The sequence below is a fragment of the Schistocerca piceifrons genome, chromosome 2, assembly GCF_021461385.2.
Source record: "Schistocerca piceifrons isolate TAMUIC-IGC-003096 chromosome 2, iqSchPice1.1, whole genome shotgun sequence".
In the NCBI taxonomy this organism is placed as follows: domain Eukaryota; kingdom Metazoa; phylum Arthropoda; class Insecta; order Orthoptera; family Acrididae; genus Schistocerca; species Schistocerca piceifrons.
This window is the reverse complement of record NC_060139.1, coordinates 330,743,202-330,766,485: the sequence shown is the minus strand read 5'-3', so window position 1 is coordinate 330,766,485 and position 23,284 is coordinate 330,743,202. Positions and strand designations below refer to the sequence as shown.

Sequence of the window (23,284 nt, the reverse complement as noted above, 5' to 3'; positions counted from 1 at the left end):
TGTTTCAGCGTTGTCCATCTGAGTGATCGCTTCCATGGTTTTTTGACTGACATGTGGCTGTGCATTGTCGTGCAAGAGCAAAACTTCCTGCTTTTGCCGTCGAACACGACTCAGTCGAGTTTGAAGTTTCTTCAGTGTTGTCACATATGCATCAGAATTTATGGTGGTTCCACTTGGCATGATGATCACAAGCAAGAGTCCTTTGGAAACGAAAAACACTGTAGCCATAACTTTTCCAGCAGAAGGTGTGGTTTTGATTCTTTTTTTCTTGGGTGAATTTGTATGATGCCACTCCATTAATTGCCTCTTCATCTCTGGTGAAAAATGACGGAGCCACGTTTCATCACCTGTCACAATTCTTCCAAGAAATTCATCTCCACCATTCTCGTAGTGTTCCAAAAGTTTGCTGCATACCATTTTTCTTGCTTCTTTGTGAGCCCCTGTCAACGTCCTGGGAACCCACCTAGCACAAACCTTTTTTAACGCCAACACTTTCAGTATTCTGCAAACACTTCCTTCCCCTATCCCAATGTAATGTGACAATTCGTTCAATGTGATGTGTCTGTCAGCAGTCACCAATTCGTTAACTCTCTGCACATTGTCTGGAGTGTGTGCAGTACGAGGCCTGCCGCTGCGAGGACAATCCTCAATATTGCCGTGCCCGCTGTCATCACATAACCTGCTTGCCCACCGACTAACTGTACTGCAATCAACAGCAGCAACTCCATACACCCTTTTCAACCTCTTGTGGATGTTTCCCACTGTCTTGTTTTCACAGCACAGGAATTCTATGACAGCACGTTGCTTCTGTCGAACATCAAGTGTAGCAGCCATCTTGAAGACATTCTGTGACAGTGCCACTCAAGGGAACAGGTTGAACTAAGTTTGAAAACAAGCGGGAAGGATGTATCTATACACTGTAAAACTTTCACACATGCAGAACGAAAACTGTATTTTTACAAAAATAGTGTGCATTTCTTTTGGAGTGACCCTCATACCATCACCTGTCAGAACCACAAGAACTAATGTCCTCCAGTTCTGCGATCTGGGTTGCTCTCTAAAAAACACATTTTACTGATGATGGTTCTCCAATCCTTTGAGGTTACTATGCCTCCTGAGAGATCATTTGGGTCGGTATGCAAAATCTTTCACGCAGATGTTCTCAGTGACTGAATCCCCCACCATTCCACATAGTAATAGCAGTGTGAATGACTTCCAACAATTACCATTTGCAACATTTATTGACCCACAAGAAGGGAACTTATATCCCTCCCACCCCCACCCTCCTTTTTTCTTACCTGAGAATTTCAATCCACACCACTCTCTATGCAGGAGTACCATATTGCGTGATAGGAACCATCTGATTGAACAACTTATTTCTGTTATCTATGTCTTCTCACATCAGTACCACCCATTGCACCTTTTGACTATCAATCTTGCAGTCTCTTCTTGCAATCTTGTGGCTTCAATGCAATGGTCACTATACTACAATCTTTGTATCAGTGATCCCATTCTGGTGATACTCCACCTTGTCAGTGTACAACTGACCAGTTGTCACATCGGGCTCTCTGAAGGATCAGCTGGCAATTGTATACCTCTGCCTTTTCACCATTGTCCTCTCTCCATCAGAATACATCGACTAGTTTTTCAGAGACTTCTCTGATGGGATCACTTGTGCTGCTGCAACTGCCATACCCCCTTTTGTGGGCCGCATCCACCAGCAGCTGGTACTATGGTGCGCCAAAGACATTGCAACAGGTATTCAGGACCACCAAAGGACACTGCAGTTTCTCAAGTGATATTCTTCACAGACTGCCTTCATCACTTTTAAGTGGCACAGTGTTAAGCCTTGCTGCCTCATTAAACACCACAAAAAGGAATGCTGGCAATACTATATCTTCATGGGAACATGTGCCTCTTCATACCATATGTGAGTGAAGCCCCTTATTCTATCGGGTCACCAAAGATCAACAGCTGCTCCGGGTGTCCTCTTTCATGGTGGTTCTTGCTGAGCACTTCATGATGCACTTTGTGAGAGCATCGACATTGTCATCTTAGGCAACTACCTTATAACAGAATTCGATGCAGGGCTCTGATTTGATTCATTATCAGATGATCCAAAATCAGAATGTCACTCAAATATTCTGTCTTGTCAGAGTCTTCAGCCGTATTTGGATAGAAAGTATTTCCCTTTTGATTAGAGAGACAATGTCGTAGTCCTAAATCTTGAACTAGACACAGACCATCATTCAGACCAATTAGCCTCACCAACATGATCTGCCAATTGCTTGAAAGGATAGTAGCCTGACAATTATGCTGGATTCTCGAAGTAAGCCTTCTATTTCTCAAGGCTCCATGTGCCCTCAATGGGCTTGTGACCTCCATAGGATAGGGGATTAGCTCCTAACTGTATGTCACTGATTTTTACTATTGATATAGCTCCCAATCTGTAGCCTTGGCTAAAAACCATTTCTTCAATCGCTTTGAAATTTCTCCCACGAAAGTACAAACTGTGCATATCTGTTGTCATAGCACAGTTCTTCCTGACCGCGAACTCTTCTTGGGGACCCTGTGCTTTGGTGGTGTTGTGCAGTCCTGAATATTAGAACTCATCTTTGATAAAACATTGACATGGGTGCCCCATTTTCATCAACTAAAGATTAGCTTTATGTGAAAGCCTAACATTCTCTGCTTTCTTACCCATCCTCTGGACCATAGTAATGTTGCTGGGCCCTGGTCTCATCTTGGCTAAATTATGGCTGCTAGGTTTGTAGTCAGCAGAACCTTCGGCCACCTTGGGGGGCTCACCACTCTTTGGTGAGTTTGTGCTTGGCTACCACGGGTCTCCAGCCTTTGCAGCACCTTTTCCCTTCTGTGCTGCATGTCTACCCTTCTGCTATTTTTCATCCCCTCCCATGGGGAACATGCCTGTGATATTTTTTGGAATGTGTTCTCAATTTTCAGTAACCTGACATGAGAACAGACCCTCCACTTTTTTTTCCCCCGTTTCCTTTCTTTCGTTCTTTCTTTCTTCATTCTCCATCTTGTATCCTTCCTCCGCTTTGGTGTTTAATGTTCCTCTTTGTTTCTTCTTCTTCTTCCTTGTGCACTCCTAAAGGCTGGCTCACGCATCTTGCATGTAACAGGTGACTGGGTAATGCGTAATTCCGAGCCCTGGATTGACAGGTAGGGTTTGCATGGGCTCATGTGTCAGGCATGTAACAGGTGACCAGGTAACGCATAATTCTGAGCCCTGGATTGACAGGTAGGGTTCGCATGTAGCCCCTGGTACAGGCCAGGACCATGGAGGGGTGATTGCCTGAGCTGTTACCTTCCCAAATTCCCAATTGATCCCTCTGTCATGAGTTTGAGAAGTGTGACCTAAGGTGTGAACAGTCACCTAAGGCAGGTGAAAACCCCGTTGAGGGAGGAGTCCCCCAACTGAAAGGACCATACCATAGGAGATACAGGCACTCGTGAGGAATTTCCTCACAATGAGCCAAACATCTTCATCTCAGCATACATCTACTAAACATAAACAGAATGAGCCCAAAGATTCAAAGACTCTCCCAGCTGCAACTTGGTTCCTTGTGGTTACACCTACTGAAGACAGTCAGTCCTTGCCACAGTAAATCTGTTTGTTATTCAGAAAGGTGTTGATGTAATTTCTGGCCCTGTGAAATCCTGCTCTTTTTTATGCAACATCAATTTGCTTTTGGAAACTAATTGTGATTCTCAAACACAACAACTGCTTGTAGTTTCACTCCTCCACAGCTATCCTCTTCATGTTGAGATACATCGAATACTGAATTCTTCACATGGTGTTACTTGCACTAGGCTGCTCAATGGCCTGACTGAAGGAGAAATTCAAGTTTATGCCTCTGATCAGGGTGTCACTGCAGTCCATCAGGTGATGAAAAGATATTGTTGCATCCTTAGTGCTTACATGCACTCTTTTTCTCAGGTTTGATAGAGTAGTGCTTCCATCAAAGATCAAAGCAGGCTATGAAGCTATCACGGTTTGCCCATACATTCCAAACCTGAAGTGCTGCTACCAGTGTCAATGTTACAACTACTTTCAAATGTCCTGTCAAAACCTTGCCAAATACGTTACTTGTGGTAGGGATGCTCACTGAATCACTTGCAATGGTGACGATGCAGCCTCATCCCAAGAATGTCCCATGTATCTCGATGAGCATGCTGTCCAGGAGATCTGGGTGAAAGAAAAAGTGCTTTACCCTGTCACTTGCAAGTTGTAGGCTAGTTGAAAGTCCTGTATTTTACCATTCTTGCAACACCTTGCTCCACAAAGGAAACAGCCATGCAGACTTGTGACCTCAAATTCAGCACCATGGTTGTAAAATCGCCCAGTGTCATAGTAGCATCCCTGTCTCCTTCTCCTCTAGCTGTACAACAAGTCACTTACTACACAACCGGCAGGCTGGAAAGAACAGAAGGAATACTCCCACGAAGGATTTTTATATCTCTGCAGCCAACAAACATCTGAGTCCTCATATGTCAACCACAAAAGGCTCTAAGAAATCAAAGGCGAAAGGTCTTCACCTTCGCTGACTCAGAGATTCCCTTCAATGAAGTTACCACATGATACCCTCACCAGGCTGACTTCCATTTCGCTGGCATGCACCACTAAATGTTTTTCTGCACTGGAATCCACAGACCAACCAAGGAAGAATGCTGACGCCTCTGTAGATCTCATGGAGCAGGATCCTCCAGCCTCTGCACCCTGCAGCAGTGAGTCTTAGAAGGCTTACGCTCAGCAGCTAACGAGATGACAACCCTTCATTTTGTGCCTCCTCCCCTTTCCCCATCATGACTCTCTTTCAATGGAATGTTTTCAGCATTAGATCCAACAAGGAGGAACTACGGCTGTTCTTGAAATCACAGCGTCCACTTTTTTTCTGTCTCCAGGAAACAAAATTTTGTCCTCACGACCATTTTGACCTCTTGCATTTCTTTCTGGCCTGACCATAGCAGATGATGTCATTGTGGACCATATTACTATCTCAAACACTTTGGGCTGCTATTTTGTAGAGAGTTTGAGCTCGACCCACCATCGCCCTGCCTTTCTGCATTGGAAACAAGTGGAGGAGGCTCAAGAGATATTCTTCTCCTCTCAGAATCGTAAATGCTACAATGTTGCCTTTATTATGTGGGAGATAGATCATGCTCTCACGTCCTCCCGATCTTCTGCCCCATGGCTGGATGATGTTCACATTCAGATGTTGTAGCATCTTTCTCTTGCAGGCAATCACTTTCTCCTTCATAAGTACAATTGCAACTCGGTGGATGACACGTTACACAGATGCTGACGTGAAGCTACTGTCAGACCCATACCTAAGCCTAGTAAGAACAAACACCTTCCTTTTAGTTACAGCTCCATTTCTCTCACCAACTGTGTTTGCAATATGATGGAACATATGATTCGTGCCAGGTTGGTGTGGTGACTCGAGTCTCGGAGACTACTAACCACTGCACAATGTGGATTTCAAGTGCGCCATTCTGCAGTTGGCCATCTTGTCACTTTATCATGCAATGAACAGTTTTCTGCAAAAATACCAGACTGTGGCTTTGTTTTTCAATTTGGAGAATGTCTGCAACACATGCTGGAGGACTGGTGTCCTCCGTACTCTCTACATGTGGAGCATCCGAGGCTGCCTGCCCCATTTCCTTCCAGAATATTAAAGAGACAAAGTTTTCAATGTACATGTGGGTTCGGCCTTGTCAGACACATTTATCCAGGAAAACAGGGAGCCTCAGGGCTCTGTCCTTAGTGTCGTCCTCTTTGCTATAGCCATTAACCCTTTTATGGCCTGTGTCCCTCTTGGTTTCTTTGGTTCCCTTTTTGTTGACGATTTTCCAATCTATTGCAGTTCTCCACAGACTTGTCTCATTGAGTAGCATCTTTGGCGATGTCTTGATCGTCTTTACTCGTGGAACATTGACAATACTTTTCACTTTTCCATGGAGAAAACCATTTGATGAATTACCGGTGACACAGTGGGTTTCTTCCGCAGTGTTTACATCTTGGCCCTGATGCTTCCATTTCATGAAACTATGTAATACCTAGGGCTCATGCTTGATGGGAAACTTTGTTTGTCCTCCCAACTATCTTACCTAGCTGCATACCGTACCCTGTCCCTCTGTGTCCTGCGTGTCCTCAGTAGTACTTTCCGGGGAGCATATCGGACCACCCTCCTCCATTTGTACCAGTCCCTTGTCTGTTTGAAGCTAGACTGTGTGTGTTTCATTTATGTATCTGCACATCTGTCCATCTTATGCCGTCTAAATACAAGCTGCCATTGTGGCACCCATTTGGCCAAGGATGCATTTTTACACTAGTCCAATTGAAAGTATGTTTGCAGAAGCTGCTGAATTACTACTGTCATACTGACATGATGTTCTCCTCAGCAGATACACATGTCATTTGTCTGCCATGCCTGGCCACCCATCCTATGCCGCCTTCTTCGATAACTCCTTTGACTGCCAATATGGGGCACGTCCCTCTTCTCTGTTACCTCATGGAGTTTGCTTTGTGCTATTGTTCTGGCAGCTTAGCTTCATACTACCTGCCACATTCCTCATGAGTGTGAATCCTTCACCATCTTGGCTTTGTGTGGTAGCCCATGTTCACCTCGGACTTCATTTGCTTTCTAAGGACACTACTCCAGATTCTATCTATCGCTGTAAATTTCTCGACCTTTGCTTCGAGCTTAGTGATAATACTTTCGTGTACGTTGATGGCTCTCGGACTGACAGTGGTGGGTGTGCACCGACCTTTTTCGTTATCGGATTCCAGACCACTGCTCAGTATTTACAACACAGCTCTTCACCCTGTATCAGGCCACGCAGTACATCCAGTGGCACAGGCCTTTCAATTGTGTCATCTGCTCCTATTCTCCTAGTGCCCTTCAGAGCCTCTGTGTGCTGTACACAGTCCGTCTGTTAGTGCAACGGGTCCAAGAACTTTCACTTGCTCACTTTTCAGGGAGTCACTGTGATGTTTATGTGGGTCCCTGGTCACGTCAGTCTGACAGGAAATGAGACAGCTAATGCTACTGCCTAGTCTGCAGTCCTCCTACCTCGGCCTGCTACCTCCATTCCTTGTAATGATCTCCGCATTGCCGTCTATCTGCAGGTGGTGTGACATAGGCATCACCACTGGTCCTCCCTTCAGAGAAGAAGTTGTGGGTTATTAAACCTCTCCCAGCTGCTTGGGCAACCTCGTCTTGACCTTCTCACCATGAGAAGATCATTTTAGCTAGATTACATATTGGACGCTGTTGTTTCAGCCATTGCCATTTGTTAAGTGGTGATCCCTCACCACTTTGGGCACATTGTCATCAAACTTAACAACGTGCTATTTCCTGGGTGAATACCCTTTTTTTAACCACTTACGTTCCAATGTATGTTTACTGTCTGATTTATCGGCCATTTTAGCAAATGACGTGTGTGTTGTAGACCGTATTTTATTTTTTACTTATCATAGCAATATGGCAAAGGATATTTAATCTTTAGTACAGGACCTCCGTTGTCCCTACAGTGTATTTTGTGGACCTTTCTCAGAGGCGAAGTCCTTTTTTTGTAGCTGTTTTTCCTTCTGTCAATTGGGTTTAACGAGTAGTCGGTCTAACTCCTTTTTCGTCTTAGTGTTCTAAGGTTTTGACACGGGCGTGTATGACCTTAGTTGTTTTTGCACCCTACAACAAAACAAAACAGAACCTTTGGCTCTGGCATTGTTGGACTCAGTACTTCATCTTGGAGTATGACCCTTAACACCTTATGAACTATCCCCATAGGCAGTCTTCTCTACAAAGTGGTGATCCTGCCTTTTCAGTTCCAATAGTACCAACTCCTACTCACCATAAAACAATTTCCTAAACTACATCTGTATCTACATACATGCTCTGCAAGCAGCCATATTCTGCATGGCAGAGGATATCATGTACCCTACTAGTCATTTCTTTTCCTCTTTCAATCACAAAGGGAGTGAGAGCAAAAAATGACTGTTTATAAGCCTCCACATGAGCCGTAATTTCTCTTACCTTATTTCCGCAGTCCCTACATAAAATGTACATTGGAATCAGTAGCATTGTTCTACAGGCAACTGCAAATTACTGTTCTTAAAGTTTCTCAATAGTATTTCACAAAAAGAATGTTGCGTTCGCACCAGTGATTCCCATTTGAGTTCATGAAGCATTTCCGTTACACATGGAAGTTGATCAGAGTTATTGGTAACAGATCTAGCTGCACATTTCTGAATTGGATTGATGTCTCCCTTTAATATGACATGGTGAGGATCCCAAACACGCAAGCAGTACTCAAAAATGGGTCACATAAGTGTTCTATATGCGGACTCCTTTGTAGATAAGTTACTGTTTCCTGAAGCTCTCCCAGTAAACTGAAGCTGACCATTCGCCTTACCTACTACTGCCCACACGTGCTCATTCCATTTCATGCCACATTGTAACGCAGTGCCTAGGTATCGCTATGCTGCATTTTAAAACTTTTGGAACAAAGTTTTATGACTGTAAAGTGATACTTCAAGTGTTTTTCATTCTAATTTCAAATCTGATTTTGGTTTTCATGTGTCACATGAGACTGTTGTACAAATCACGACTGAAGTTGTAGCTTAAATCAGTTTTTTTTTTTCCCCCTAACAGGTAATTTTTTAAAATGCTGTTGAAAATAAATCAACAGCAATCACTCCCTGCCTCTGACTATTTCTCTTACCTTAATTTACTATTGTCAGTCCTACTGACATTCATTATGTTTTTAGGCTTTTCAGTTTTCAGTTACTGATCTTCACTACCTAGATAGAAGAAATTATGTATTCAGTTTCTGTCTAGCCCCTGTGTTGAGTTGGTGGGGGCATACATTCAGTCAGTTACTTCTTCTCTCTGATGTTGGCATTGCTTTCAGTGCCTCATATTTTACCTCTCCTACATACTATTGTAAATGACCAAATTTGTAGTTGACATTACTAGCTCCATATGGACTAATTCATTAACAAGTGACTGATGACCCTACTGTTTATTCCCTTACCCTCCAACCAATCAGTTAATCACAAGGTAACTAATCAAGGCAGTATAATTGTTGCATGAACAATTCTTGAGCACTAGTTCTCTAAATTTGCCCCACAGGGTTTTGCAATAACAATCTCATCTCAACTCCAACAATTTCCATTTAGGTTTTCTGAGCTTTTTTGTTACATATTCGCATGATCTGTATTCATCTGTTACGAAACTATTGCCAGTCTATTAATTCCTTGATGTCTGTTATCAGACTTACTTTTGAAGGCTCTTTAATATTATAATGGAATTACATTGCCTAGTAAGCAGGAGATACAGATTCAAGGCCCAGCCGTGGCACAAATTTTAATTCATTATTTCATCTCCTATGCTTACCTATAATATTAATTTGTCATTGGCGGTTTTAATATGATTTAAGTTCTGCATATCTACAAAAGATTCTTCCCCCCCCCCCCCCCCCCCCAACAAAAGACCCGTTTTTAGCTTTCTAACGACTGTTTCAACTGTAATCTATCCATGCAGCGGGTAATTTGTGGCTGCTGATCTTTAAACATATGCTAACTGCGCCAAAGACATTGGTTCTGTTAGTTGCTGGAATGTCTTAAGATGTTACTATCTCTGTGGGGTTATCTAAGTAGTTATTGAGATAAAGATTGGTGCAATATCTTTCTGAGTGTATCATCAACTAATTATCTCCACCCTTAGTAGCACACTGATAACTCTTCCACTTAATAGCCAGCAATCTGGAATCACACTACAGTACAATAGAATGACCAAGAAATCTGTTTACTATACTTTCAAAGCTGTGCTGGAAGTGAGATGCTGCTTAGCACAAGTAGCTAGTAAAAACACTTGTCTACAATTTTTCAGTCTTACTATGATAATTGATATACAGATTGAATGTGTACTGACCTTGTCAGGCTCAGTTGGGCCTTTAGTAGAGATAAGTACAGTACATTCAAAGAGATCCAACTGCTATGGGCATTCCATACGCATCCTGCTGTTTGACTGAATGCTCATGCACATAGAGTAGAATGAACCTATCTAGTTTGGCATTTCAATTCTGCATAATACCCAGTCAAGTTTGTCTCATAGCTTCTCTGGATGTGGTAACCATGCAAATCCAAATACTACTCTGGCCTATCTTTGATTCATCAGTGCTTCCAGTAATTATTGCTCAAAGCTGAAGATAACCCAAGAACATGGAGACCAATCATCTTTAAGTTTCTTTTTCTGTCTTACTGCTGTTTCCCTGAACATCTCTCCCTTAACAATGAAGTTTCCAATATATGCCAGAATCCTTTCATGTACATTCGCCCAGATTCTGCTGAAATAGTAGTAACAACTGCCACAATTAATCTACCAGTTTCCAGGATTGCCCAATATCATTTGAAAAAAATAATACACACAGATTACCAGATGACCTTTTGCCACAAATAATTTCTGCTTTGAGCAGCCAGAAGCATCGATAACCTGCCTCTCACACTGAGACAAGTAAAATCTTGGAGTGGGACACTGAAGGACTCTCAGAAGTAGGATCTCTATATAGCACCTCTCATTTTTAATGGCCCAGCTGATATGCAGTTTCTCCATAGCAACAGCATGTGATGACACCATTGCCACCAAGTTACACAAAGAATGTACACAGTGTAAAAGCAAGAAAATAAAGTGAACATCAACTTCCCATCAGATACTGAGTAAAATAGCACTGACTAGACAAGTGGCGTGTAGGAGCTGTATCTTGGCAAGTCCATTCAGCAAGTTTCTTGAAATGTAATTACAGGAGATCCCTTGATATAGTCTTCCTAATTGTGATTTAAGAAAGGAAGAAGCCACAGTGATGTAAAGAAATTATAAAATTGCATGTTAAAATGTATCCCATGGCCTAAAAATTAATACTTTGACTGTAATGATAATATAATTTCAGTTTCACATTTCCAGTTCCACACAAAAAAGATAATGCTGCTTAATAAGAATCCACATTGTAGGACCAACAGTAATTAAAAAAAGAAAGATGGAGATAGAAAAAATTCCCCGTTTAGTGTTACACACACACAACACACACACACACACACACACACACACACACTCACACTCAGAGAGAGAGAGAGAGAGAGAGAGAGAGAGAGAGAGAGAGAGAGTCGTGTGCATGAGAGATTTACGAAGCTATTCCTGGTGGCGCCATCTGGAGGCTGCTGACATAATCTGTGTTGGATATCATCTGTTCATCTGGCATCAGTACTAAATAAACAGGCCAGAGTTTGTGGCAAGGTTTATACCCTGGCTATCTGGGCTTGTGGAAAGAGACCATACTGATTTTCAAACCAGGGGAAGATATTAACTCCATGATCAGTTATAATATTTTCCATGATTTCATCGATGTAGATCTCCCGGTATCCCCCCACGTGATGGGATTCTTTAGCAAATTATAAACTTGCATCTTTTATGGGTTCTTGAATCATGGGACTTCATCATTCAAATCCAGTGTGTATTTGAGAAGTGCCATAGATCTCTTGATAACTCACCCAGCTGTAGTCAGACATTGAAAAGTCGTGTAAGGCATTTCGCATGACTTGTAGGAACATTGACCTGAGACAGTTTGATGGCTGGGACCTCTGTGACCATCTGCCATTCTTTCTGCAGTTGTATATCACAGCATGTTGTTACTTGTATGAAGTTGGCATAATACTTCACTTACATTCGCCTAAGAGAATAACGTCCAATAGGGCAGCATGCAAAGCATCGCTCTATCTTCCGTTACTGTAAACCAAATCTTCACTACTATATAAAAATGAGTCACTGTTGAACATTGTTACCAAAAATTTCTAAAATTTCTTGATAGATATACTCCAAATTTTTACACAGTACTCTGCAAACGGTCAGACAAACTGTTAGTAACAAAATCTCTCAAAATGTTCTTGACCAATTTATTTCAAATTTTTACAAGATGATCTAATAAGCATTTGGATGGGCACAGGTTAGATATATGTAACAAACAGTGAAATGTTGTTTGATAAATATCTTGAAAAGTTCTTGACAGGTTAACTTCAAACATTTACACAATGCTCTAATAAATGTCCAGATGGACACAAGCTAAATATTTGTTTGAATATGCATGTTATATAAATTTTTGTATGTACTACTATACAAAGACAAGCTGTTGTTTAAGGTTGTGAGCACACACTCAAAAATTGGAAAAGTTGTTAGCAAAAATCTCAAAATGTTCTTCACTGATTTACTTCGAGCTTGACATATTTACTTCAAAACCTTACACTATACTCTAAGACATGTTCGGGCAGACATAGGCTACATATTTTTTAAAACTACATATGGTATATAAATATTTGTAATATATAAAGAGAAAACATTATTAGCAAAATCTCGAAAAGTTCTTTACTGATTTACTGCAAATTTTTACACAATACTCTAATAAACATTCGGATGAAAATTAGCTAATTTTTTTTTTTAAGTAACCTTGTACAGGTTTTCTGTTAAAACCGACTCTGAGAAAGAAAATGCGTGTTGTGCTACAAAAATGTGTGGTTCCATATTCTTTTTTATAGTCAGCCTTAACTACAATATCAGAACATTTCCACCATTGGATAAACTGTTTCTCCCACATGTATTATTGCTCCTTATATATAATTTTACACAAAAAGGTATACAGAACAATGTGCTGTTTTGTTTGCTTGCTTGTAGTTGGTTGTAATGTAAAATGGGAAAGTTGCATTTATGGCTAACTTTGTAATCCTAACCATTCACAGCTTAAAATTAAAACTATTGGAAACAGTGTTATTGAAGCTACCATCCTCACAGATCCATTAGATGGAGAGATCTCTCTCTCATACGCTGTATACCGATGATCCCAAACAATTCAGCCATCCATTGTAAACAACTTCAATCCCCAGTTGAGGTTTCGTTTGCAATAACAATAAGCAATGATGGAGGTCAGAGAGAGAGAAGGGGAGGAGACAGACAGAGAGGGAATGCACTCCCCCCCGCCCGCCCGAAAATGAGAGTGTACCACTTCACCTCACAGGGACCTTCTAACTGACCAGCTTTTCACAGGTCATGAACTGTGCCTCCTCAATGATGAGTCTCTTACCCACTTTAGTGCCGCCCATGGCACATTCTCTGCTGTCAATCTAACAATCTCTCCCCCAAATCTAGCCATTTTGCTACATTGTTCCCAACACGATGAGCTTTGTGACAGTGACCACTTTCTGGTGATCCTGCCATTTCCTTGCCACCGCCAGACAGACTGACTACAACATTGAGTACTTCACAGAGCCAAATGACTTTTGTATGCCTCTACTGTTACATTCACCACCTCTCTGTTGGATTGTATTGATGAAATTGTACAAGGCGTCTCAGACACGATCATCCATGCCATTGGAACTACTGCTATCCCCCTTTCTACAGATCCCCTGCACTGTCAGCCAGTGCCATGATGGGCCAAAGACATTACCTAGCTATTCAGGATTGCAGACCAGCTCTGCACTGATTCAGACAACATTCTTCCCAAACCAATGTTATCACTTTGAAGCAACGTCATGGTAAGTCTCACTATTTAATGACAGAATAAGAAGGAATGCTGGGAGCACTATGTCTCCTCCATGGAGATGTATGCCTTTTCATATCAGATGTGGCTGAGTTCTGTGGCCTTATGGATCACCAACATTCAACAGCTGTTCTGGGTCTAGCCCTGCTGGGTGGGCTTTGACCAATTCGTTGGTTCTTACAGAACACGTTGCGACCCACTTTGCGACAACATCAGCGTTCTTTTCCTTTGAGGTTCCATTCCTACTGCAGAAATTACAAGTTGAAGATGTCCACTTATGTTTCACACCCCACCAAGCTGAACACTATTATGAACCTTTCACTAACTGGTAACTACTTGAGACCCTTGCCGGATCCCATGACAAAGGTGCAGGCCCTGATTCAGTTGACATTCAAATAATCCAACACTTGTATATTCCTCAACATCTCCTCAGGGCCTTTAATCATCTTTGGACCCAAGGTGCCTTCCCCTCACATTGGCAAGATAGCATTGTTGTCCTAGTCTTGAAGCCAGGCAAGAACCCAACATCTCTTGATAGTTACCAGCAGATTAGCCTGACCAAATGTACTCTGTAATCTTCCTGAAAGGAAGGTTGCGCCTGCAGATTCCACCAGCTTCTCAAATCTTGGGGTCCTCCCCCCCCCCCCCCCCCCCCCTCCCCGGTAGTTTGGTTTCTGGGAGGGACAATCCACAAATGACCAACTCCTTAGGTTGGAAACAGCAGTCTGACAGGCTTTTTCTAAACGCCAACATCTTTTTTCAGTCTTTTTGACCTACATAAGGTGTATGACACTGGGCATCATCACATTCTACTCCCCCCCTACCAATTTTCATTCATCAGTTTTTATTCCACCACTTGTTCCATGTGAGAGTCAGCACTTCACTCAACTCCCCACAGGTTCTGCTTTGAGTGTTGCTCTTTTCCTCATCATCATCAATGGGTTAGTGACTTCCGTTGGGCCACTGGCCACACATGCATTGTACAGGGTGATTCAAAAAGAATACCACAACTTTAGGAATTTAAAACTCTGCAACGACAAAAGGCAGAGCTAAGCACTATCTATCGGCGAATTAAGGGAGCTATAAAGTTTCATTTAGTTGTACATTTGTTCGCTTGAGGCGCTGTTGACTAGGCGTCAGCGTCAGTTGATGCTAAGATGGCGACCGCTCAACAGAAAGCTTTTTGTGTTATTGAGTACGGCAGAAGTGAATCGACGACAGTTGTTCAGCGTGCATTTCGAACGAAGTATGGTGTTAAACCTCCTGATAGGTGGTGTATTAAACGTTGGTATAAACAGTTTACAGAGAAAGGGTGTTTGTGCAAAGGGAAAAGTTCTGGACGGCCGAGAACGAGTGATGAAAATGTAGCACGCATCCAGCAAGCATTTGTTCGCAGCCCAGGAAAATTGACTCGCAGAGCTAGCAGAGAGCTGCAAATTCAACAATCAACTGTATGGAGAGTCCTACGAAAAAGGTTAGTTATGAAACCTTATCGTCTGAAATTGGTTCAAGCACTGTCTGCAGCTGATAAGATTAAAAGAATCGATTTCTGTGATTTTATCCTTGCTCAAATGGAAACAGATGAATCTTTCGTTTCAAAGATTGTGTTTAGTGATGAAGCAACTTTCCACACTAACGGGAAAGTCAACCGTCACAATGTTTGTATATGGGGCACTGAGAATCCGCGGGAAACAACTCAGTATGAACGTGACCCGCCTAAGGTGAACGTTTTCTGTGCCATTTCAGCCAATAACGTTTTTGGTCCCTTTTTCTTCGAAGGTGCTACTGTAACTGGACTACAGTATCTGGAGATGTTAGAGAATTGGCTGTTCCCTCAGCTCGAACAAGAAGCCCAACAATTCATATTTCAGCAGGATGGAGCGCCACCACATTGGCACTTATCTGTCCGTAACTACCTGAACGTCAACTACCCGAGGCGATGGATCGGCCGCCAGGCAGCCTGTGACAGAGCACTTCATCACTGGCCGCCAAGAAGCCCTGATCTTACCCCCTGCGATTTTTTCTTATGCGGGTATGTTAAGGATATGGTGTTTTGGCCACCTCTCCCAGCCACCATTGATGATTTGAAACGAGAAATAACAGCAACTATCCAAACTGTTACGCCTGATATACTACAGAGAGTGTGGAACGAGTTGGAGTATCGGGTTGATATTGCTCGAGTGTCTGGAGGGGGCCATATTGAACATCTCTGAACTTGTTTTTGAGTGAAAAAAAACCTTTTTAAATACTCTTTGTAATGATGTATAACAGAAGGTTATATTATGTTTCTTTCATTAAATACACATTTTTAAAGTTGTGGTATTCTTTTTGAATCACCCTGTATATTGATGATTTTTGCATTTGGTACAGCTCTCCATTCGGTCCCCTCTGCTGGACACCAGCTTCAAGGCACTATCCAGTGGTCCTTTGCATGGGCTCTTTCCTTGGTTTCCAATTCTGTTCTACAAAAAATGCAGATTGTGCATTTCTGCCATCATATCACAGTCTTACCTGACCCAGAACTCCACTTAAGCACTCGGCATGTGGACATTGTAGTACAGTCCCTTTTTTTTTTATTTTGGCCACCTTTTTGGTAAAAAGCTGACCTGGCTGCCCCCTATTTGCCACCTGAAGACCGGGCCCTGGTCTTGTCCTGTCTGGACTATGTTTTCCAGCTTTATGGCTTGGCAGTTCGTTCAGCTGTTAGACCCAGTCCACCACCAAGGCAAACATCTGGCCACAGGTGCCTTTTCAGCTGGTCCCATAGCTTATTGAAGCAGGGATCTTTGCTCTTCAGATTCAGTGACACCAGCTCTTGGTCTCAAATGTAATTCCCGTTCGAGAATTACATGGTCATCACGTGTATCCCATTCTCTTTACATATGAGGGGTGTTGTCGTCTTGATTCCTGCTCTCAGGTGGGGCTTCCAGTTGGAATGTGCCTTGCTTCCTTCTGCTAAGACCTCCATTTCCCCTCCCTGGACTGTGCTCTCTGTGTTTTCTAGCCTCCACCCCCATCCCCACCTATTGCCCCCCCCCCCTCCCCCACCTTGTTCACCTCCTTGGATGGTGTCCAAGTCACAGATAAGGACCAGTCTCTACAAAGATTCTGAAGTCCTATCGCCCCCATGACCTGTTGGGATCTGTTACGTCCAGTTCTTTAAGAGTTCCAGTGTGCTTATATCTTTTACACCAAGGGCTCGAAAACTGTGGATCAGAAGAGATATGCTATTACATACCCTGCCAATATGGAACACCACTCGCTGCAAGAAACATGTAGTGTGTTTACAGCAGAGATGATGGCCATTTGCTGAGCCCTCCAGTTTATTAAACATGTCTCCCTTAATTGTGTTTTAATATGTACTGATTCAATGAGCAGTCTGCAGGCTGTTTACCATTGCTACTCTTGCCACCGTTTGGTATCCTTTATTCATGGCCTTGCTGACCTCCTTCACTCTGCCTCCTCACTTGTCTTTCTCTGTCTCCCAAGTTATGGGGGTATCCTGGTGAATGACTGGCAGGTTGACTGGCTGCAGGAGCACTGACTCACCCCCATTCACTTTGCCGCTTCCAAGTGCAGATTTGCAGCTGCACATAAGATCTATGCTCACTTGGAAGTGGACCGATATCTAGTGGGCTCCTGCCCCATCTAGTAAACTCTGAACTCTCAAGGAGACTGACGCAACAAGGTGCTCTTCCTTCCGCTTCCCCCAGAAGGAATCCACAGACCTTTGTTGTGTTCACATCAGACATAGCAGGTGATCCATAGTTTTTTTACTGTGTTATGAGTAACACCCACATTGTCGCTGTGGAGTCTTACAGACAGTAGCTCATATCGTAGTGGAGTGCAACCCCCCCCCCCCTCCCCCAACGCCCCTTTTGGCTCTACATGCTAAGCATAGACTTTCGAACTCATTGCCTCTAATATTGGTGTATTATTCATGGATGCTTAAACTGGTTCTCAATTGTCTCCATGAAAGTGGTTTTTATTCTCAATTATGAGGCTTTAATCTACCTCCAGGCCAGGGGCACGAAGGTTGAGGATGGGGTTCTCCTGCTGTATGCTAGGTCTTGGGGATCCCCAACCCTACCTCCTTGACCAGGCTACTCTTTCATCCCTCTTTTACTCTATTTTAATCACTTTTAGTTTCAATTCACCTTCTTTCTGCCGTACTCAATTTTCTATTATCGGTGCCGCATTTTGTTGGATAGTGAGCACCCATGACTTTAATGGATAAGGGGTGGGACAGCTGTGGGTGGGATGTTTTGTATCACATTAAGAACACTGGGAATGCCCACTTTATGAATTCCCTATCTTCTTCATCTTGCTTTTATTATTGATGATACCAAAGATATTCATTAAGTTTTTAGCCTTCTCGTTTTCACTATTGGGAACCTGTCATCTAGATCACAAAATGTTATGGGTGGACGTCTACTTTCAGATGCACCATGCTTGGATTGAGGGACTGATGATCTCATTGTTTGGTCCCTTCCCCCCAACCAACCAACAAACCAAGCGAATAATGGAAGGGAGGGGGGCAGGAAGTGTATGTAGAGATGGGGGAGGGAAGAGATGGACAGCGAAAGGAGGAGAAAATGGGGGGGGGGGGGGGGGAAGAGAGAGAGAGAGAGAGAGAGAGAGAGAGAGAGAGAGAGAGAGAGAGAGAGAGAAGGAGGAGATGGACAGGAAGAGGGGGGAGAAGTGATGGACAGAAATAGGGGAGGAGGACATTTGGATGTATATCCAATTACCAGACATATTTAGCGACTGTGAAACTTTGTTAGATTTGCTAGGAATGATATATGTGTGATGTCTGTTCAAAAGAACAGATACTATTTTTGATCCTACAGCCATACTTATACATTATGAAATGAAATAAATTGTGCATCAGCTCCAGTTGGGCACTCAAATGATTTCAATTGCAGTAAGTGAAAATTAGTGCCAGACCTGTACTTTGACCCATACCTGCTTCAGCTATTGAAGCACACTTTCCATCTGACCCAAATTTCTGACTTGCCCATTCCTACTTACATAGTGTTGTATGATGGCAGGAGGCACTGCGTAAGTAGTGTGCAACAGGTCAGGAGTTTGGATCAGGCAGAAAGTGTGCTCAGATAGCCAAAGCAGTTAAAGTGACTGCTCACATAAAGCAGGAAATCTGGGTCTGATTCCCAACCCCACACAGATTTTCACTGTCACCACTAAATTCATTTCATTTCCCAATTGTGACTGATGTCAGAATTTATTTCATTTCATTACATAGTATTAAACTTCATGAAAAGTCCACCATTTGTACACTATTAGTAGCTGAGTGAGCCGAAAGGAGAAACTAATCATATACACAGAGTGTTTGGTGAATTTTTGCTGTGTTTGAAGCATTTTTAATTACTTTCACTTGTAATGTGAAGACATGATTCAAGATTTTGGCAAGTCAGTGAAGTTCTAAGCCTCATAAGTACCATGTAGTTTATCACACCTGAGAAACATTAAGATGACGGTGTTAAAGATCGTAAGTTTTTATGAGCTGGTAGAAGCAACTGAAGAGCAGATGGATGATGTCTACCAAATTTTTAGGACATTTATTCAATTTAATCTTAATGATGCATATGGTATTATTAGAATGACAATAGTATCCTACCAAGTGAAGTGGTGCAGTGGTTAAAGTACTAAAATGGAATTTGGGTGACACATGATTTCATTAAAGAGACTTTCCATTGGAAAACCTGATGTGCAATATCTGTTGTGTACTTATCAAAACTGCAGCCTGGGCTCGTAGGCTGAACCTCACTTGTAGCATTAGTAACTAGTGGAGGTTGTGAGCTCCCCACATGCTCCCATTCTTTATAGTTACTCCTCTCCTTGTCAGTTACTAATTATTTGTCAATTACCATTACATGAGGTGAAATCCAAAATTTTCGGGACCGGTGCTGCCATCTGGAAAGTAGGAGTAGTGGGTCTTTGCACCGCTAGGTGACGAGAGCTGCATATCTGATGAGTCAGTGTGCGGAGTGGCATTCAGCTGGGAGGATGTGTTGCTTGTCCACAGTGATTTCCGTAATACTCTGTGTTTGGTGTGTGGCGTTTGGTGTGTGGCGATTTTACGATGGATCCGCAAACAGAACAGCGCATGTGTATCAAATTCTGAGCGAATCTCGGGAAAAGTGCTACAGAGACCCTCGCAATGATTCAGCAAGTGTTTGGGGGACAGAGCATGAGCCGTACATCTGTATTTGAGTGCCATGCTCAGTTCAGGGCAGGCCGTACAGACGTCGAAGATGATGCTCACAAGGGAAGGCCCGTTAGCCACACAATGCCAGACATTGTTGCCAAACTTCAACAGTTGGTTCATGCGGATCGACATCAGACCATTCAAGATCTTGTAGATGAAGTGGGTATTGGCTATGGGACATGTCAACAAATGTTGACTGATGAATTGGGCATGCATGCAAAATTTGTGCCAAGGATCTTGACTGCCGATCAGAAGGACAGCGTGTTAAAGTGTGCATGGATCTTCATCAGACCGCATCTGATGATCCAACCTTCATGTCATGGGTTATCACCGGCAACGAGAGCTGGATTTACGGTTATGACCCAGAGACAAAGCAAAAATTGTCCCAGTGAAAGAGCCTGGGCTCTCGAAGGTCCAAAAAAGCGAGACAGGTGAAGAGCAAAGTGAAGAGCATGATCATTGTTTTCTTTAATACCAAGGGAATTGCGCTAAAGAATTTGTCCCACCCAACCAAACAATGAATTCTGCGTACTACTGTGACGTTTTGTGATGGCTCCATGAAAACGTGCGGTGACAATGGCCCAAACTTTGGCGTCAAGGGAACTGGCTACTGCATCATGGCAATGCACCCTGTCACACGTCCTTGCTCACCAGGACCTTTTTGGCAAAAGACAACATGGTGGTTGTACCCCACCCACCGTACTTGCCAGATTTGGCACTTTGCAACTTTGCGCTATCCCCAAAACTGAAACTTGAGTTGAAAGGCCATTGGTTCGGCACTCTAGAGAGGGTTCAAGAAGCATATCTGGTAGTGATAAATGCCCTCAAAGAACAGGACTTCCAGAAAACGTTTGACCAGTGGCAGAAGCGCTGGGAATGGTGTGTACGTGCAGATGGGAACTACTTCAAGGGTGATGGTGACCATTATTCCAAAGGTAAGGTTTTCAACAGATGGCAGCACAAGTCCCGAAAATTTTGGGTAGCACCTCTGTGACAACTGGTTGGGTTGAGTTCATTAAGCACAATTGACTGGAACAAACTATTAAGTCTTTTGCTAGATCCAATTATTGAATTGTAGTGACAGAATTAGCCCACAAGATCCAAATCAAACTTTGAATGACATAGCCTTCTTGTGTAATATTTTTCAGTATTATTATTACACTTTGCTCGAGATGAGGCCATAAAATTCAGCACTCAGCTTGGCCACCATTTCACTGCTTCCTCCAACTGACTGTTCATGACTGACTGCAGCTGTAGTTTCCACTTAAATGACCCCTACACTGACGGGCACTCAAAACAAGCAACCAGGAAACTCATAGCGAAGCCCAGAGATGCTTCACCACATGTTGCCACACTTCACAAAGGTTGTATCTGTTCTTGTGTCAGTGTAGATGCAACAATAGTGACTTCACAGGAAGCCCCTAACCATTTGATATTGTCATCTCCCTATGATATATATGTTTATGGCCAAGTAAACAGTTTTAAGCATTTTTGAGCTCAAATTTAAATGAGTGTTTGCATATCTGAATTAGACTTACTGGTATTTCTTCTATTTACAGTGACCTGAAGCAGTCCAGAGCACGGCTTATTCAGTTATTCCCAGATGCCAACCATGCTCCGGAGACCGTTGATGTTGCTTTCAATCAGTATATGGCTATTTTTATTGGTTTTTTAACTGCACCTGACAGTAAAAATACTGGAGTAGAAAGTAAGATGCGTTATAGCGTGCTTTTTAAGTGGACACACACTCTGCTGGGAAATAAACCGCAGTAAGTTTACAAAACTCTTTGTATGTATATTCCTGCTTTTTACAACCAGTCTTCTGAGTGTGTGCAAAGTGTATTTTCTTCTTTCAGGTTGATGAGAGACTCATATTTTGAGGGTGCTAACATGAGTTACAATGTAGCAATTTGGTACATGAAACACGCAGCCATGCTTGCTGGAAAGGATGAGTGAGTATTAATTGTTTAGAGTCAATAATGTAACCTTATGTGAAGAGAAACTGAACAATGGATTTTGTCTCAAAAGCAAAATTCACTCGAGGAAAGTATAAAATTGTGAAATAGAGTGGCTGGCTATCACTTACTTTCAGGGGGTAAAATTTTAAGTATCACTGATAGACGCAAAGTGAAGAAGCACAAAAAATTATCTGGGCCTCTTCCCCAAAGAGGAAAGGGTGATAGATTGGAGAGAGTTAGAAAGGAGGAACAGGTCATTTGTGTAGTGACTGAGTGACACCTTGCAGTCCAGCCACCAACCACACAAGCTGCATTGCTGCCCTCCAAGGCACCTGTAATTCAATTGCAGCATGTCACGCTTGCAGCAGCTATTGCGAATCCAGTGGCCCCACATCTGCCGGTACAGCTCTGCTGTCACTGATACTAGCTTACCTCCGTGAGCCATATGACATTATCACAATTTCCTAGTATTCTTCTGCCAGACAGCTTTGTAGGATGCCACCCAGTCACTTGCCAATCAGGCTACGCTTCTCTGGGCCAGGAGCTGAGTGTGCAAGCAGTCCCACAATCAGAGTTCCATTCATCAGAGCACAGATCAAACGAGTCGGAGCTTGCAGCCTCGTGTACAACATCCAAACTTCTGAGTCTGTGCTTGTGTTTCAGCCATGGACTATGCCTATGTACAGACATTTCTGGGCTACACCAGTGCTACCTTATTTAGGGCAGACAGCGAACTTAACTCAGTTTCTAAATTAGAATAACAGTGGGACTTGTAACTTCAATAAACTGTCATTGTGTTTGATGTCAACTCTTGTTGGATCAGCACAATCTTTAGTGGTATCACTTCAGAAGCTGTTTCCTGTTATACTGGCTGAGGTACTGTGTAATAAAGGTCTATTGTTCTTTTGGCTTCCTGGCTTCATCCATTCATTGTAGCGTGCACCTCCCACAATGGGATTCAACAGTGGCAATGAGGTAAAAGCTTTGGTGATGAGCATACGCAATTAAACTATGGTTGATTTGGTTCTGAACATCATTCTCTGTGTCATGTGTTCAGTTGGATAGTCTTCCTCTGTGTGTTCATGTGTCCTCTACTTGGAATTTTTTATGGTTCTGCTCCACATCCAGATGTAGCCCAGTTGTTGGCTGTTTCCTTTGGCTTACTTTCATTTGTGTGTCCTCTTCTTACATTCTGCAGCATTGTGGCTAGTTGGGTTCATTATATGTTGCTTCTGAGTGACCCGTGGTCATTGCATTTTTCTCACTTTCCAGTTCCTTGTTAATGCAATTTTCTGTAGGAGATATTGCTTAGTGCTCATTAACTGTTCTTTACTATTTGTTCTTAGCTTAGAGCCCTTGGCTCTTCATTTGTTTGTGCACAATTTCTTCACAGTCCACATTTAAAATGCACATTATTATTAATTCCTCTCTAACAGTAGGGCACACTATTTCATTTGTTATGGTGTTTTGCTGAGTTAGATGTTTG

General features: G+C 42.7%; 1 protein-coding gene across 1 annotated transcript in view; it reads left to right on the top strand.

The window, feature by feature from the left end:
* The window catches only part of LOC124776343 (BRO1 domain-containing protein BROX-like), a 116,882-nt gene that overhangs the window by 32,482 nt on the left and 61,116 nt on the right, over positions 1-23,284 (top strand). The window contains 2 exon segments of the mRNA XM_047251292.1: positions 21,400-21,609; positions 21,697-21,792. Coding sequence (XP_047107248.1) covers positions 21,400-21,609; positions 21,697-21,792 — 306 coding nt within the window.